Source organism: Nerophis ophidion, unplaced genomic scaffold (genome assembly GCF_033978795.1).
Source record: "Nerophis ophidion isolate RoL-2023_Sa unplaced genomic scaffold, RoL_Noph_v1.0 HiC_scaffold_38, whole genome shotgun sequence".
In the NCBI taxonomy this organism is placed as follows: Eukaryota; Metazoa; Chordata; class Actinopteri; order Syngnathiformes; family Syngnathidae; genus Nerophis; species Nerophis ophidion.
In genome coordinates, this window is record NW_026906960.1 from 324,891 (window position 1) to 341,204 (window position 16,314).

The following is a 16,314-nucleotide window of genomic DNA, read 5'->3' on the forward strand; positions in this document are numbered from 1 at the left end:
CTTGTCTGTGTTCAAGAAGAGATTATTATCCTGACACCAGGCCACCAGTTCCGCTACCTCCCTTCTGTACACTGCCTCAGATCCCCCGGTGATCAGTCCGACGACCGTAGTATCATCTGCTAACTTGATGATAGTGGTGTTGTTCTGGGAGGCCACACAGTCGTGTGTGAAGAGGGTGTACAATAGGGGGCTCAGCACGCAGCCTTGGGGGGTCCCAATGCTTAGAACCTTTGTGCCTGATGTCTGGTTGCCGATTCTGATTGACTGGGGCCGGTTTGTGAGAAAGTTCAGGACCCAGTCACATAGAGTTGGTGTCAGACCAACAGTGAGGAGTTTAGCACTGAGTTTTTGTGGGATGACCGTGTTAAAAGTAGAGCTGTAGTCGATGAATAATAGCCTGGCATAGGTGTCCTTGCCCTCTACGTGGGTGAGGGTGGTGTGGATGACGGGGTTGACTGCATCCTCAGTGGACCGGTTCTGCCGGTAGACAAACTGTAGAGCAGGGGTCACCAACTCGGTGACCGCGGGCACCGGTCGCCTGTAAGGACCAGATAAGTCGCCCGCTGGCCTTTTCGAAAAATAGCTCAAATAGCAGCACTTACCAGTGAGCCGCCTCTATTTTCTAAATTGTATTTATTTACTAGCAAGCTGGTCTCGCTTTGGTTGACCTTTTTAATTCTAAGAGAGACAAAACTCAAATAGAATTTAAAAAATCCAAGAAAATATTTTAAAGACTTGGTCTTCACTTGTTTAAATACATTCATTTTTATTTTTTATTTGCTTCCTATAACTTTCAGAAAGACAATTCTAGAGAAAATATACAACCTTAAAATTGATTTTAGGATTTTTAAACACATTCACCTTTTTACCTTTTAAATTCCTTCCTCTTCTTTCCTGACAATTTAAATAAATGTTCAAGTATTTTTTTTTTTTATTGTAAATAATTTTTATTGTCTGTATTGTATTGTGTTGTAAATATTCATGTTCGAAATAAACTAAAGAAAGAAAATAGGAATAATAAATACATTTTAATTTAATTCTTCATTTTAGCTTCTGTTTTTTCGACGAAGAATATTTGTGAAATATTTCTTCAAACTTATGATTAAAATTCAAAAAAATGATTCTGGCAAATCTAGAAAATCTGTGGAATCAATTTTAGATCTTATTTCAAATTCTTTTGAATTTCTTTTAAAATGTTTGATCTAGAAAATCTAGAAGAAATAATGATTTGTCTTAGTTAGATATATAGCTTGGTCCAATTTGTTATATATTCTAACAAAGTGCAGATTGAATTTTAACATATTCAAAACATGTCATCAAAACTCTAAAATTAATATTAATCAGGAAAAATGACTAATGATGTTACATAAATAATTTTTTTAATTTTTTCAAAAAGATTCAAATTAGCTAGTTTTTCTCTTCCTTTTTTTTGTTTGAATTTTGAATTTTAAAGAGTCGAAATTGAAGATAAACAATGTTTCAAAATTTAATTTTCATTTTTTTCGTGTTTTCTCTTCTTTTAAACCGTTCAATTAAGTGTTTTTTCATCATTTATTCTCTACAAAAAAACCTTCCGTAAATGGAAAAAAAAGTTAGGACGGAATAACTGACAGAAATACCCATTTATACATATATATATATATATATATATATATATATATATATATATATATATATATATATATATATATATATATATATATATATATATATACATACATAGATTTATCTATTAAAGGTTAATTGAGCAAATTGTCTATTTGTGGCAATTTATTTAAGTGTGTATCAAACTGGTAGCCCTTCGCATTGATCAGTACCCAAGAAGTAGCTCTTGGTTTCAAAAAGGTTGGTGACCCCTGCTGTAGAGGGTCCAGTGTGTCTGGGATGGTCTTCTTGATGTGTGACATGACTATCCTCTCGAAGCACTTCATCACTATTGGGGTGAGTGCAACAGACAGGTCACAGTGTTTTTCTTTGGCAGGGGCACGATGGTGGTGGTCTTGAAGCAGGTGGGCACAACAGCTTGTGTTAGTGACAAGTTGTATATGTCAGCAAGTACGTCAGCCAGCTCTGATGAACACACCCTGAGGGCCTGGCCAGGGATGTTATCTGGGCCGACTATCTTCCGTGGGTTTGTTTTCTTCAGAACTGTACGTACCTCTGCTGTTGTCATAGTGAGCGGTGGGTCCTGTGTGGGCTCCGTGGTCAGAACCCCTCTCTGTTAGTTGGTGTTGAGGACCTCGAAGCGGGCGTAGAACTCATTCAGCTCATCTGGCAGTGAGCGTTGGCAGTTTGTGACCCCCCTGCTCCCCTGCTTGTAGTCTGTGATGTGTTGCAGGCCTTGCCACATGCGCCGGGAATCTGTGGTGGAGTAGAATCCCTCCAGCTTTTGTCTGCATTGTCCCTTGGCCTCGCTGATGGATTTACACAGGTCATATCTGGCCTTATTCTAGTCCTCAGCGTTGCCTGAGACAAATGCAGTGGAGCGGGCATGTAGCTTGGACCGAACATTAATCCAGGGTTTTTGGTTTGGGTATATCTTGTATTGTTTTTGGGGAACAATGTTTTCCACACACGTACTGATGTAGCCAGTTACACCGGAAGCATGTTCCTCTATGTCAGGGGTCGGGAACCTTTTTGGCTGAGAGAGCCATTTAAGCCAAATATTTTAAAATGTATTTCCGTGAGAGCCATATAATATTTTTTAACACTGAATACAACAAAATGTCTGCATTATTAAGTAAGATCAACATTTATAGAGTATAATATGTCACAAACTCGCATGGCAGCAGTAGTAGTGGCACCAAGATGCAGGAACCAGGAGAGCGAAGAACAGGTAAGATGAGGAAGGCGCAAGACAAGCAGAAATAGAAACATGCTGATTGGCAGCAGGTGTGTACCGGCGGCCAACCAACAGCAGGTAAGGGGAAAAAACACAGCGCTCAGCGGTACAAACAGGAAATGGAAACAAAATAAGAGCACTGATGGAAAGTAAATACAAAACAAAGAAGCACGAACAGAAATGAAGTGACAGATCTTCACACAATAAGTCTCTTATTCTTTTTTAATAAAAGTTTCATTCGGAAGCTCACCGATGATGAATAAAATGCTTCTTACCATTAATGCGACTTCTTGAACAGGTGCGGTAGAAAACAGATGAATGGATTAAAATGTATGAAGTGAAGTGAAGAGAATTATATTTATTTAGCGCTTTTCTCTAGTGACTCAAAGCGCTTTACATAGTGAAACTCATTATCTAAGTTACATTTAAACCAGTGTGGGCGGGCACTGCGAGCAGGTGGGTAAAGTGTCTTGCCCAAGGACACAATGACAGTGACTAGGATGGCGGAAGCGGGGATCAAACCTGCAACCCTCAAGTTGCTGGCACAGCCACTGTATCAACCGAGCCATGCCGCCCCTAATACTGATTTTAAAAGATTCACAGCACAAGACAGAGAAAAAAGACAAGTAAAATCGTTAAACGTTGACAATCCCTTATATTCCTTAGAACTGACCCATATATTCAAATGCAAATGACAGGTATGATTATTTTGTTGATTTTAAATTCTTAAAATCTGCCTGGAATATTTGTCCTCTATTCTGTTTACAATCATACGGAGCCCCTAAAGGGAGATGGATGTTTTGCGAGATCTTGCAATACTTTGGTATGAGAATGTTTTATATTTTGAACGTTATTTTTAACACTGTGATTACCAGCGGAATTATTCATTACTTATCATGTTAAGCAATGTCAGCTAAGATTTATCTAAGAGCCAGATGCAGTCATCAAAATAGCCACATCTGGCTCTAGAGCCATAGGTTCCCTACCCCTGCTCTAAATACACAGTACCATCATCCCTCTGAGCAGCAGTTTTGAACATGTCCCAGTCTGTACTCCCAAAGCAGTCCTGAAGCACTAGTTCAGTGTCTTCATTCCAAACTTGAACAGTTTTACTCACTGGGGGGGCTTGCTTGAGACGCTGTCTGTACGCTGGATATAGAAAAGCTGAGATGTGATCAGATAGTCCAAAGTGTGGTCTGGGTACAGCCTTGTAGGCTCCCCTCACGTTGCAGTACACCTGGTCCAGGGTGTTTATCTCCCTCGTAGTAAAGTTCACATATTGATGGTATTTTGGGAGGACACTCTTTAGGTGGTTAAAATCCCCAGCTACCGTGAACGCAGCATCAGGGTGTGGGGTCTCTTGTTTACTGATGACGTCATGCAGCAGCTTTAGCGCTGTAGTGGAGTCCGCCCGTGGCGGGATGTAAACAAACAGTATAAACACTGCACTGAACTCCCTTGGCAGGTAAAAAGGTCTGCATTTCACCATCAACAACTCAATGTTGTCCGAGCAGTGTCTTTCAACCACCTGTACGTCCGAGCACCAGCTGTTACTCACGTAAACACAGACCCCGTCGCCTCTCGCCTTTCTTGAAGCCTTTGTCCGGTCTCCACGGTAGACTGAGTGCGTTGTTAGCTGGATAGCAGAGTCTGGGATGCTGTCCGAAAGCCAGGTTTCCGATTCCTGGTTCTCAGCTCATCCAGCTTGTTGTCGAGTGAGCGCACGTTAGCTAGCAGCAGGCTAGGCAGTGGTGGTTGTGTAGCTCTAGCCCAATGGTTCCCAAACTTTTGCAGGCTGGCGCCCCCTTGGCTCCCCAGTGAATTCCTAGCGCCCACCCCCACAGACACATATGGAAACAAACACCTCTTTCTTGATATTTGGTATGCTGCAATTTGAAAAGAGAAAAGTTAAACACAAATGTGTATTTCACAAATAAAACCCAATTTAGTAAACCAGTTTATTTTTTAGCAGTTTTAACTGTTTCAGCAACATAGAATGGTAAATAAACATTCCACCAGTAACCTTCATTGTCTCACACTTAATATTAATGGGATGGATGTGCTTGGTGCAGGGACATAAGCTTCTCAACATCAGGCTGGAACTCACTAAGAAGAAGTCGTAGATCCCCGCGGTCAGTCATTTTCAGTCGGTTTCTTTGCTTGGAAAGAAGCAAGGCGACTGCACTGAAACCCCGTTCTACTAAATATGATGTTGGGAAGGCAATAAAGTACATCTTGACCTTGTTCCACAGCACTTGATAGCAGTCAGAGATTTTTTTTTTGTAACCAAAAATCTTGATATGACTTTTTGAACTTTGGCCTTAGCTCAATGTCATTTTGAATTGAAATCAGTTGTTCCTCTGCCACTCCAGTTTCTTCACCGTCGACATTTAGGAATGGATTGATCACCCAGTCTGGTATTTCAAGCAATAAAATGTCCTCAAATCTCTCAGACATGTGTCTGTGCAGTTCATCCAGGTGTGTACAATACACACAATATATTGGTAACAATATATATCAGTGAATGCACCACCCTAACCAGCTCAACACAACACAACACGGCGCGTTCTGGCGAGTCCCCAATTTCATGTTGACTTGAACTCAAGATGATGTTGACCGCCAGAATGCGGTTTTTATTATAAGATAAAATTCTGAACATTACAAGCTTGAAATTACAAACCTGAGCTTTTGCTTTTGTAGTCTATGCTGTCGGATCTGACTGGGCCAGAGCGGCGTGTGGTAACCGGACCCTGATGCGTCGTCCACTGACTCGTCCTGCTGCACGTGTTGTGTACAAATCGTCAAACCAACGTTCGAACTTCTGACTTCCACTTCGGACTGCCGCCCCCTTCTTCCTCACCGCCCCCCCAGATCTTTCCACCGCCCACTTTGGGAACCACTGCTCTAGCCTTTAGCCTAGCATGTAGCCCCGCCGTCTTGTTGTGGTTGTTTTGTGGTTAGCTGGCTCTCGTCGTAGCAGAAAGTTGAAGTCCGTCAGACTAGAAGTGAGCTCGTGGTGAGGTTTTCCGATGTCCAGAAGTGCATCTCTGTTATATCTCACAGTTACGTGCAAAAACTTTGCATTTAGGATGCAAATTAGTACTACAAACCCCGTTTCCATATGAGTTGGGAAATTGTGTTAGATGTAAATATAAACGGAATACAATGATTTGCAAATCCTTTTCAACCCATATTCAGTTGAATATGCTACAAAGACAACATATTTGATGTTCAAACTGATAAACTTTTTTTTTTTTTTGCAAATAATCATTACCTTTAGAATTTGATGCCAGCAACACATGACAAAGAAGTTGGGAAAGGTGGCAATGAATACGGATTAAGTTGAGGAATGCTCATCAAACACTTATTTGGAACATCCCACAGGTGTGCAGGCTCATTGGGAACAGGTGGGTGCCATGATTGGGTATAAAAGCAGCTTCCGTGAAATGTTAAGTAATTCACAAACAAGGATTGGTAGAGTGTCATCATTTTGTAAGCAAATTGTCGAACAGTTTTAGAACAACATTTCTCAACAAGCTATTGCAGGGAATTTAGGGTTTTACCATCTACGGTCCGTATAATCATCAAAGGGTTCAGAGAATCTGGGGAAATCACTGCACATAAGCGATGATATTACGGACCTTTGATCCCTTAGGCCAGGGGTCGGGAACCTTTTTAGCTGAGAGCCATACAAGCCAAATATTTTAAAAAGTATTTCCATAAGAGCCATATAATATTTTTTTTAAGACTGAATACTGAATATTCTATCTTATTTCAATTATTGTGCAGAAATATTGGGAAATACATATCATAGCAACATAATGCCTTTATTTCACAGAAACGAGCAATTTGTATAATTTTTAAAGTACGATATAGAGACCACACAAAACCACTTCATTAGGTCACAATTACTAAAACTAAAAGACATTGTAGAATTGAATAGTCTATTAATGATGTTCAAAGCGAGAAATACAATTCTTCCAAAGGACGTACAAAAGTTGTGTGTTCACATCTGAAGATGAGAACCACAGAAGGCCGTATGACTTTAAACATCCAAGAGTGCCAACAAATTTGAAACAAATGTGCTTGTCTGTTGTTGCTGTGAAAGCATGATATTCTCTAAACAAAGACTTAAAAAGCTGTGAGAATACCTTTGTTTTTAAAAAGTTATAAAAAGAGAAAACTGGAATTATATCAAACTGAATTTTGATTTGATTGGACGTGTCATTGTGAAAATACTTAAAGGAAAATTGAAAAGTATGTTGGAGTTCGGGTGTTGTTGGAGGGAACAGTTATAAAGTCATAGAAAATAATTGGTGTTAAAAAGGGGGCAGATAAATATAAGACTATTATTCTTCCATCTGCTCCTTTCTGATCATGGAAATGTATAAGAAACAAAAAAAACAATGAAAGTGTCAATTGTACGTGGCTTGTATATATGCATTCTAATGAAAGGAATAACAATAAATGATGATGATGCATTCATTTTTTGGTAAGTCCAACATTTTTTGAGTATAATAAGTCTCTTATTCTTTTTAATAACATTGTTATTCTGAAGCTAACCAGCAATAAATAAAATACTTCTTACCATTAATGCGACTTCTTGAACAGGTGCGGTAGAAACCGGATGGATGGATTAAAATGCATGAAAATCTTTTATATTTTGAACGTTATTTTTGACACTATGATTACCGGCAGAATTATTCATTACTTACCGTGTTTAGCAATGTCAGCTAAGATTTATCTGAGAGCCAGGTGCAGTCATCAAAAGAGCCACATCTGGCTCTAGAGCCATAGGTTCCCTACCCCTGCCTTAGGCGGTACTGCATCAAAAACTGACATCAGTGTGTAAAGGATATCACCACAGGGGCTCAGGAACACTTCATAAAACCACAGTCAGTAACTACAGTTGGTCGCTACATCTGTAAGTGCAAGTTAAAACTCTACTATGCAAAGCCAAACCCATTTACCAACAACACCCTGAAACACCACCGGCTTGGCTGGGCCCGAGCTCATCTAAGATGGACTGATGCAAAGTGGAAAAGTGTTCTGTGGTCTGACGAGTCATCATTTCAAATTATATTTGGAAACTGTGGATGTGGTGTACTCCGGAACAAAAAGGAAAATAACCATCCGGATTGTTATAGGCGCAAAGTTGAAAAGCCAGCATGTGTGATGGTATGGGGGTGTATTAGTGCCCAAGGCATGGGTAACTTACACATCTGTGATGGTATGGGGGTGTATTAGTGCCCAAGGCATGGGTAACTTACACATCTGTGATGGTATGGGGGTGTATTAGTGCCCAAGGCATGGGTAACTTACACATGTGTGATGGTATGGGGGTGCATTAGTGCCCAAGGCATGGGTAACTTACACATGTGTGATGGTATGGGGGTGTATTAGTGCCCAAGACATGGGTAACTTACACATGTGTGATGGTATGGGGGTGTATTAGTGCCCAAGGCATGGGTAACTTACACATGTGTGATGGTATGGGGGTGTATTAGTGCCCAAGGCATGGGTAACTTACACATGTGTGATGGTATGGGGGTGTATTAGTGCCCAAGGCATGGGTAACTTACACATGTGTGATGGTATGGGGGTGTATTAGTGCCCAAGGCATGGGTAACTTACACATGTGTGATGGTATGGGGGTGTATTAGTGCCCAAGGCATGGGTAACTTACACATGTGTGATGGTATGGGGGTGTATTAGTGCCCAAGGCATGGGTAACTTACACATCTGTGATGGTATGGGGGTGTATTAGTGCCCAAGGCATGGGTAACTTACACATGTGTGATGGTATGGGGGTGAATTAGTGCCCAATGCATGGGTAACTTACACATCTGTGATGGTATGGGGGTGTATTAGTGCCCAAGGCATGGGTAACTTACACATGTGTGATGGTATGGGGGTGTATTAGTGCCCAAGACATGGGTAACTTACACATGTGTGATGGTATGGGGGTGTATTAGTGCCCAAGGCATGGGTAACTTACACATCTGTGATGGTATGGGGGTGTATTAGTGCCCAAGGCATGGGTAACTTACACATGTGTGATGGTATGGGGGTGTATTAGTGCCCAAGACATGGGTAACTTACACATGTGTGATGGTATGGGGGTGTATTAGTGCCCAAGGCATGGGTAACTTACACATTTGTGATGGTATGGGGGTGTATTAGTGCCCAAGGCATGGGTAACTTACACATCTGTGAAGGCACCATTAATGCTGAATGGTCCATACAGGTTTTGGAGCATCATATGTTGTCATCCAAGCAACGTTATCATAGATGCCCCTGCTTATTTCAGCCAAACAATGCCAAGCCACGTGTTACAACAGCGTGGCTTTGTAGTGAAATAGTGCATGTACTAGACTGGCCTGCCTGCAGTCCAGACATGTCTCCCATGGAAAATGTGTGGCGCATTATGAAGTGTAAAATACGACAACAAGACCCCGGACTGGGCTTCACGGTGGCAGAAGGGTTAGTGTGTCTGCCTCACAATACGGAGGTCCTGTAGTCTTGGGTTTGCATGTTCTCCCCGTGAATGCGTGGGTTCCCTCCGGGTACTCCGGCTTCCTCCCACTTCCAAAGACATGCACCTGGGGATAGGTTGATTGGCAACACTAAATGGTCCCTAGTGTGTGAATGTGAGTGTGAATGTTGTCTGTCTATCTGTGTTGGCCCTGTGATGAGATGGAGACTTGTCCGGGGTGTACCCCGCCTTCCGCCCGATTGTGGCTGAGATGGATGCCAGCGACCCCAAAAGGGAATAAGCGTTGGAAAATGGATGGATGGAAGACACCGGACTGTTGAAGGTCTGAAGCTCTACATAAAACTAGAATGGGAAAGAATTCCACTTTCAAAGCTTCAACAATTAGTTTCCTCAGTTCCCAAACGTTTATTGAGTGTTGTTAAAAGAAAAGGTGATGTAACACAGTGGTGAACATGCCCTTTCCCAACTACTTAGGCACGCGTTGCAGCCATTAAATTGTAATTATTATTTGCAACAAAAAAAAAAGTTTATGAGTTTGAACATCAAATATTTTGTCTTTGTAGTGCATTCAACTGAAAATGGGTTGAAAAGGATTTGCAAATCATTGTATTCCGTTTATATTTACATCTCACACAATTTCCCAACTCATATGGAAACGGGGTTTGCATAATAAATAAAAAACGTAAATGTTGTCAGGAGGACGACGCAAAGACGTCAGTCACGGGCGGCGCCATCTTGAAAAAAAGTCATTGTTGATATAATATGCCTTATTTTTTTGTGAAGTTCAGTGATTATTGACTAGATTATTACTTTGGGAAGGTGAGAGAAGAAGAGTTGTGGTCTTGTGAGAATTGTCTGCATTCACACACAATTCCTTGAACAATTGCCTCATCTACTCATTATTATTATTATTAAATGTAGCTTACCATATTGCTGAAAGTTTTAACTTCCCCTTGGGGATTAATAAAGTACCGTATTTCCTTTAATTGCCGCCGGGGCGCTAATTAATGTAAAACCTCTTCTCACTCCGGCGCTTACCAAAGGCATGCGGTGTATTTAGGCCTGCGCTTAAAAAATTGAGTGTGATGTAAGGATACATCATGAAAAGCACATTTAATAAAAAAAAGTTATTATGGTCTTACCTTTACTTATAAATGATGTCTATGCGCAGCTCCTTCTGATAAAAAGCATCGATAACTTGTTTATAGAAGTCCTCCTTATCTTTCTTCAGTTTTAAAAGTCTCTCTGTCTTGATGGAGATCTTCCATTATTACCTCCTGCTTCGATTGAAAGTCCAGTTTAGAAAACTGTTTTATTTTAGATATGTAATCCTCCATGTTAAAAGTGCAAGCGAGAGGAAAAAATAAACTCTTGCTGCTTGTTGTCACTTCTTCTGCAGCCGAGTAGTCGCAAGAAGGATCACTAGCGCCCTCTACCACCAGGAGGCGGGAGTCATTTAATGACTCATATTTGACACACGCAGCTACGGTATATTAATAAAACATAGCTGCTTACTGTTCTTTTTAGCATATTCAATAGCTTGGACCTTAAATCCTGCTGAATAGCTCTTAATCTTCTTCCCTTCATGCGATTTCAAATTATTGAAATCAGCCTCCTCCATTTTGAAAATGATGACAGGTGAAGTGTCACTCGTGACGTGACGAGTTTGACCCGGCGGGAATTGTAGGCATATGCTAATTATTTGGCGAAACGAGTTTGACTCGGCGTTAATCATGAGCCGGCGGTAATGCTAAGCACGCGCTAATTAGTTTGCGAAACGTTTTTGACCCGGCAGTAATTCTAGGCAGGTGCATACTATATACCCGGCGGCAATTCAAGGAAATACGGTCTGTCTGATTCTGATTCTGATTGAATGTGTGGACTGCAAGAATGATGCCTTCTCAGTTCTCACTCTAACGCAATTTGAGTGTCTAGAAATGCACTAAATTAATATAATCCATTATTACTAATATTAATAAGGTAAACAAGTTATCTTTTGAAGGTGTAGTCAGTAATCTGATTACTTCTTCCCAGTTTAACTGTGGTGACACTATCTAAATGAAAGTAAAACAGATGTCATCTTTCTTGGCCAAGATGTTGACTGTGCTCATGCTTCTTTTATAACAGACATGTCTCTAAAGATGAATAGGAAAATGACTAATTATTGTCCACCAGCAGGGGGAGCTCATCACTAGTACTACTGTGTGGAAGCTGGCATGTGGTACATTATTTCCTGTGTGTGTATGACTTATTCAGAGGGAGAACAGCACACTTTCATGTATGGCGTCTACCATTAAGGATTGCAGGAATGACTTTTAGACTGTTTTTATATGAATAAGGTGGATTGGATGTTGGCCTGGGAAGGCATTCCCCTGAAAGTCTTCTTCATGTGTCAGCTGGAAGTACCCTGACTGCTGTGAGGGGAAACTGATGAGATTGTGAAATCATTTCTTGGTGTAGGACAATGTCTCATGTGACTGAGCAAAGCTGGACTTTTCTGAAGAATGTTTGTTTTCTCCTGTCCCGCAGACCTCAATAAAGAACATCTTCCTCATGAGCAGGAAGAAGAGCCACAGCCCCACCACATTAAAGAGGAAAAAGAGGTACCACATTCCCAACACATTAAAGAGGGAGGAGAGGAGCCACAGCCCCCCCACAATAAAGCGAAACATGAGATGCCACGGACCCATAATGTTAAACTGACCCTTCACATTAAAGGGCAAGCGGAGGACCCACTGATCTTACACATCAAAAAGGAAGAGGAGGATCCACTGACCCCTCACTTTAAGGAGCAAGAGAACCTGCTGACCCCTCACATTAAAAAGGACGAGGAGGACCCACTGACCCCCTGCTTTAAAGAGGAAGAGGAGGACCAAGAGCCGCCGCACATTAGAGAGGAAGAGGAGGAAGAGGGCATCAGTCAGCCTAAATGGTTGGAGGAGTTCCCAGTGACTGGTGTCCCTGTGAAGAGTGAAGATGATGAGGTGAAAGGTGAAAGTGAGGAGAGGGGAGGGGGGGAGCCTCCAAGCAGCAGCTCAACACAACACATGACAACAGAAGCTGATGGAGACCACTGTGGAGGATCACAAGCAGACAAGCTCTTAGCTCCACTATCAGATAGTGAGGACACAACGTCACACTCTCCTGACACTGATGATGAAGACTCTAAAGATGATAAGACATGTCACACTGACAACACTCACTTCACATCTTCTCACTCTCACAAAACTTTTAAATACCATTGTCGTCTGAAAGTACACATGAAAACACACACTGGAGAAAAACCTTTTTCTTGTTCACTCTGTAGTAAAGGTTTTACACAACGTCAGAATTTGAAGGTACACATGAGAACACACACTGGTGAAAAACCTTTTTCCCGTTCAACATGTGGTAAAAGTTTTACACGAAGTCAGAGTTTTAAAGAACACATGAGTACACACACTGGTGAAAAACCTTTTTCCTGTTCAACCTGTGGTAAAGGTTTTGCACACAGTAACAAATTGAAAAGACACATGAAAATACACACTGGTGAAAACCCTTTTTCCTGTTCAACCTGTGGTAAAGATTTTACACAAAGTCAGAGTTTGAAAAGACACATGAGAATACACACTGGTGAAAAACCTTTTTCCTGTTCAACCTGTGGTAAAAGTTTTACAGTAAGTCAGAGTTTGAAAAGACACATGAGAATACACACTGGTGAAAAACATTTTTCCTGTTCAACCTGTGGTAAAGGTTTTGCACACAGTAACCAATTGAAAAGACACATGAGAACACACACTGGTGAAAACCCTTTTTCCTGTTCAACCTGTGGTAAAGGTTTTACAGAAAGTCAGAGTTTGAAAGTACACATGAGAACACACACTGGTGAAAAACCTTTTTCCTGTTCAACCTGTGGTAAAGGTTTTAGACACAGTCAGAGTTTGAAAGTACACATGAGAACACACACTGGTGAAAAACCTTTCTCCTGTTCAATCTGTGGTAAATGCTTTGCACAAAGTCAACATTTGAAAAGACACAACAGATCACACAGTGGTGAAAAATCACATTCCTGTTCAATCTGCAACAGAAGCTTTAGTGAGCGATCGACCCTTGTAGCACACATGAGAAGACACCCAGGAGAGAAAGTGTTGAGTTGCAGTGTGTGTGGTGAAAGATTGTCTTCTAAGTACCAGTGTAAGAAACACAAGTGTGCTGGTGAGAACAGCAGCAGCAAATGAAACTGCAGGATTTGAAATAAACTGTCCAGACTTTCATTTTGACTTTCTAACAACATCAGCACATATAACATGTGTGACATTGTTGTTTGTCTAACAATCTGGTTAATATGCTTCTGCATTTATAGATTTGATAATATGAAATATTGAAGTGTGACATATTTGTATTTGTAATTGTTAATAATCCCATAGATTATCACCTTTATATGATATACATATGTACTGGTTCACATCTGAAACAACTTCTGGACCACTTCAGGAAGCATATTGTTATTTACTTTATACATCATTTAAACAGTTGTCTTTTATACAATTTTAAAATGTGTGACTTTATGAATCATTTGTTGGGTCTCTGTAATCCATGTTATTAATAATCTTTATTACTCTCTTTTGTAATAAGATGATTGTGTTGTGATTATTTTATATGTATGTCCCCAGACCTTTATGCTATATAAAACGGAGAGAAAATGGCTGAATTGTCTGAGGAAAGATTTTTTTTTTTTTCTACAAACTGACTCTCGTGGAGAAAACAAAAATTCCCATTATTGGGTTTCGAACATTTTTAATATATGTATTCTTTTTAAACATCCCCAAAACTATACCAGTATCAATCAAAGTTCAGAGTGTCAGTAAAAAGCCAATATTGTACATCATCCCACAGATATTTACTTTGCATTCTGTTGGAGCCAAATTTCTTTATTTGTTTATTTAGTTTTTATTTAGTTTTCTGTAATTGATTGCTGGCCTCAGTTGATGCTGAATTTACTTTTCGGCAGATTGCTCCGCCCACTTCCTCTTGAGAACCAGGAGATGTTGACAGGGATGGGACCGTTGCTATGGTGCGGTTGCTATGGTAACGTCATTTAATTGGGTTCAGGTGGGAACACTGGAGGGGCGACTGCATGGAGGACACAAACTGTTTACAAGCTTGCTGTGTGTGGTCAGGTCTCACTGCTGTGACAATGTTGCATCCAAGTCAAGGTCAGCATACTTTATGTTCTACAGCCTACATGTCATTTCAGTTTGATAGCCAAAAATAAACTGATTGTCATATCCAAACATATTTCCACAGTACTGGACATTGAATCATTTGCACGCTACTACAACTCAACCTGTACTACTATCATAAGTCAACTTAACTACTACCATAACTCAACCTGTACTACTATCATAAGTCAACTTAACTACTACCATAACTCAACCTGTACTACTATCATAAGTCAACTTAACTACGACCATAACTCAACCTGTACTACTATCATAAGTCAACTTAACTACTACCATAACTCAACCTGTACTACTATCATAAGTCAACTTAACTACTACCACAACTCAACTTGTACTACTATCATAAGTCAACTCAACTACTACCATAACTCAACCTGTACTACTATCATAAGTCAACTTAACTACTACCATAACTCAACCTGTACTACTATCATAAGTCAACTTAACTACTACCATAACTCAACATGTACTACTATCATAAGTCAACTTAACTACTACCATAACTCAACCTGTACTACTATCATAAGTCAACTTAACTACTACCATAACTCAACCTGTACTACTATCATAAGTCAACTTAACTACTACCATAACTCAACCTGTACTACTATCATAAGTCAACTTAACTACGACCATAACTCAAACTGTACTACTATCATAAGTCAACTTAACTACTACCATAACTCAACCTGTACTACTATCATAAGTCAACTTAACTACGACCATAACTCAACCTGTACTACTATCATAAGTCAACTTAACTACTACCATAACTCAACATGTACTACTATCATAAGTCAACTTAACTACTACCATAACTCAACCTGTACTACTATCATAAGTCAACTTAACTACTACCATAACTCAACCTGTACTACTATCATAAGTCAACTTAACTACTACCATAACTCAACCTGTACTACTATCATAAGTCAACTTAACTACTACCATAACTCAACCTGCACTACTATCATAAGTCAACTTAACTACTACCATAACCACCTGTACTACTATCATAAATCAACTTAACTACTACCACAACTCAACCTGTACTACTATCATAAGTCAACTTAACTACTACCATAACTCAACCTGTACTACTATCATAAGTCAACTTAACTACTACCATAACTCAACCTGTACTACTATCATAAGTCAACTTAACTACGACCATAACTCAACCTGTACTACTATCATAAGTCAACTTAACTACTACCATAACTCAACCTGTACTACTATCATAAGTCAACTTAACGACTACCATAACTCAACCTGTACTACTATCATAAGTCAACTTAACTACTACCATAACTCAACCTGTACTACTATCATAAGTCAACTTAACTACTACCATAACTCAACCTGTACTACTATCATAAGTCAACTTAACTACTACCATAACTCAACCTGTACTACTATCATAAGTCAACTTAACTACTACTATTAGTCATGTTTCCTTTGATGTAAAGGTTGCAGAGCACTGTCATTAATGAAGGCATTTATATAATTTACATATTAGTTTTACATTTGTTATACTTTTGAGTACACATAAATCCCTCTAAGTTCATATTTACTGGTTCACATCTGAATCATCTTCTGGAAGCATTTCATTATTTACTTTATACATCATTTGAGCAGTGGTGTTTTATACAAGATCATTTATTTAAAAATGTGACTTTTGAAGTAATGTTGCTGGGAAGAATAATGAATGAAAAAAGAGGGGGAGATACAGGCAGTGATTTAATAAATGTCTG

At 39.9% G+C, this 16,314-nt stretch overlaps 1 protein-coding gene across 3 annotated transcripts in view; it reads left to right on the top strand.

Annotated features, from left to right (window-relative positions):
* The window catches only part of LOC133546700 (gastrula zinc finger protein XlCGF57.1-like), a 237,351-nt gene extending 222,736 nt beyond the window's left edge, over positions 1–14,615 (top strand). For 2 of the 3 annotated variants that reach the window (XM_061892496.1, XM_061892495.1), the window contains exon 2: positions 11,868–14,615. In XM_061892496.1, coding sequence (XP_061748480.1) covers positions 11,868–13,555 — 1,688 coding nt within the window. In that variant the 3' untranslated portion in view covers positions 13,556–14,615. The remainder of the gene's footprint in view (positions 1–11,867) is intronic. The other variant, XM_061892497.1, reaches the window with a different exon arrangement.
* Positions 14,616–16,314: the final 1,699 nt, after the last annotated feature.